The sequence below is a fragment of the Lathyrus oleraceus genome, chromosome 3 (genome assembly GCF_024323335.1).
Source record: "Lathyrus oleraceus cultivar Zhongwan6 chromosome 3, CAAS_Psat_ZW6_1.0, whole genome shotgun sequence".
Lineage (NCBI taxonomy): Eukaryota > Viridiplantae > Streptophyta > Magnoliopsida > Fabales > Fabaceae > Lathyrus > Lathyrus oleraceus.
Window position 1 is genome coordinate 72412388 of NC_066581.1, and position 2455 is coordinate 72414842.

The following is a 2455-nucleotide window of genomic DNA, read 5'->3' on the forward strand; positions in this document are numbered from 1 at the left end:
ATCCAGGGTAAGCTCTAACTCAGTTGTCATTTCAACATTATCGTAACGAAATTAAATTGTCAAATGCAGATGCAGGAATGTGGGTGGATAACATACCATTTGAACCTACATCAAGCAGGATGTTCAGATTATCCAGAATGTGCCATGTTGTTGCATATCATTTGCATACCATAGAACATCATTACATCGAATCCGAGAGCCTAGTTTGTTGTCGAATACTCAGAGATAGCATGAATCCTTGCAGAAGAGGTGTGTTCAGTTACAAGTTTGTGGAAGCCCAGTTGAAAGCTTTGAAGGGATTGGGAACTCGTTTGGTTCTGGATCACATAGAAGATTTCAAGAAGGCCTATGGGAATCTCCTAGGTATTCTCAACACTGAAGTGAACACTACAACAGTTCATACTTTGGTGTAATTCTATGATCCTCTCATGAGGTGTTTCACTTTTCAGGATTATCTGTTGGATCCGACGTTGGAGGAATACTCACATATATTGGGTGTCGGAATTAAGGATCAAGTTCCTTTCGTCAGTACCAAGGAACTACCTAAGTCTCATCTTTTAGCTGAAGCTTTACATTTGGAGAAAAAGGAAGTCAAGCTCAGTCTTAAGCCTAAGGGTGGAACTCATGATTTTACTCTGAATTTTTTGGTAGAGAAGGCCATTGCCTTTGCTAATGTTGGAAGTTGGAATGCTTTCATCATTGTTTTTTATTTTCTCATCTATGGGATTATATTGTTTCTTGGTATGGAAGACTTTGTGAACCTTGCATTTATTCATATCTTCCTGTCCAACAATCTGGTTCATATGCTTCTTGCTGACACTTATTACTATATTTATATGAGGACTCATAAGAAGAAGGGTACTATTGTATGTTGTGTTCCTCCGTTATATAGGTGGTTTATTTCGCACCTACCCAACAATGGCCATTTCGTCGAGAACAAGGACAATCTCAAGTGGTCTCAGAGGATCATGTCTCTGATTGCTTAAGATATTCTATGGTACTTCAGAGCTTATGATGATGTCAAGGTCATCCTTAGTTGTGGTAATTTCCCCAATGTACCCCTCATAGGTACAAAGAGTGGGATTAACTACAATCCAAGGTTAGCATTACGTCAGTTAGGTTATACGTTGTTATGCAAACCAGATCCCGAGCATGTGGATGAGTTTGTCTTGTATGAAGGGGTTGACAATCTAGAGTTTCTAAGAAAGATTGTCAGAGCTTGGAGGGAGGTTCGTCTTCAAGGAAGGTCTGAGTTAGGGAAAAATAATTGCATTTCCAAGGAAGCTTATACATAGTGGGTTAAGGACATGGTTGAATAAATTGTGTTGTCATTTTCAACGGAGCCATCTATGAACATCCAACAGTCGGTGCTTGTAGTTATTCCTACCTTTGAGGTTGGGAGACTCAAGGAGACTATCAAGAGCTTAGAGAAAGAGAATGCTAACCTATGATCTAATCTTGGTAGACTTACAAGGGAGAAAGAAGACTTGGAGCTTAACCTCGACCATAAGAGAATAATGACATCCCAAGCAGTGGAGGAAGCCCAAAAGGAGTAGTTCGGGTGGAGGAAAGTGGGTGATGCCTTGAAAGGGACTAGTGACGACTTATTCATCAAGAAGAAACAATTCGCAGATGCATAATATCAAGCATGCAAGATGGAGATCAGTTTCTAAGACCAGCTTAAGAAGCTTCGAGAACAATTAGAGAGTTACAAGAAGGAGTTAAAAGAAGAAAGAATTTGTACTAAGCAGTTGGAGGTTTCTTTATCTCAACACTAGACAGAACTCGACAAAAGGTTTGAGGAGATTCGAGGGTTGAAAGGTCAAGATCATCAAAGTAGAGAATATACTAATCAACTTCAATAGGAAGCCACACCTTGGGAAAGGAACAATCGTCATCTGCAAGTTCTCTTGGATTAGAAGGAGTCGCTGTTGCATAACCCATTGAGTACACCAATTCAGGCTATATTGTCAAGGATGCATAGTGGGGGATGACCAAGACACAATGGCTGCAAAGATTATCTTTGGGGGTTTTCACTGTTATTTTTGAACAAACTTGTAGCCCTTGGGGAAAAATTGTGATAATTGTACTCTTCGTTTCATTGTTATGAATATAAAAGGGTTCGTTTTATTATCAGTTTTATCTTATGTCTATATTTCATGTGCTTTATGTTTACTTGTGACAAATAAATACTTAAGGATTCCTTCGAAAACTTTATAATAATCAAAATATTTTTCATAACATACCATTCATTCATATATACTTTTCTATCAAAAAACAAAATGCTTATACTTGTCTTCATCCTCTTCAGAAAGATAATGACTCGACATCGACATAACACCAGAGCCAACAAACAATGAATCATGTCTGAATACGAACAAGAGAATGCTGCCACCAAGGAGGCCTTAGCTCAACTTCAAGATCATATGGGTACAATTCTGGGACATCTCCAAGC

General features: G+C 38.7%; 1 protein-coding gene across 1 annotated transcript; it reads left to right on the forward strand.

Annotated features, from left to right (window-relative positions):
* The first annotated feature begins 230 nt into the window (after nt 1-230).
* On the forward strand, nt 231-986 carry LOC127129734 (uncharacterized). The gene is made up of 2 exons (XM_051058863.1): nt 231-380; nt 450-986. Exons 1-2 carry the CDS (start codon nt 231-233, stop codon nt 984-986), a joined length of 687 nt encoding a protein of 228 aa, XP_050914820.1.
* Nucleotides 987-2455: the final 1469 nt, after the last annotated feature.

Coding starts and splice junctions, on each gene's coding strand:
- LOC127129734 (XM_051058863.1), top strand. CDS start 231: ATGAATCCTTGCAGAAGAGGTGTGTTCAGTTACAAGTTTGTGGAAGCC. Junction 381..449: donor TAGGTATTCTCAACACTGAA/GTGAACACTACA, acceptor TTCACTTTTCAG/GATTATCTGTTGGATCCGAC.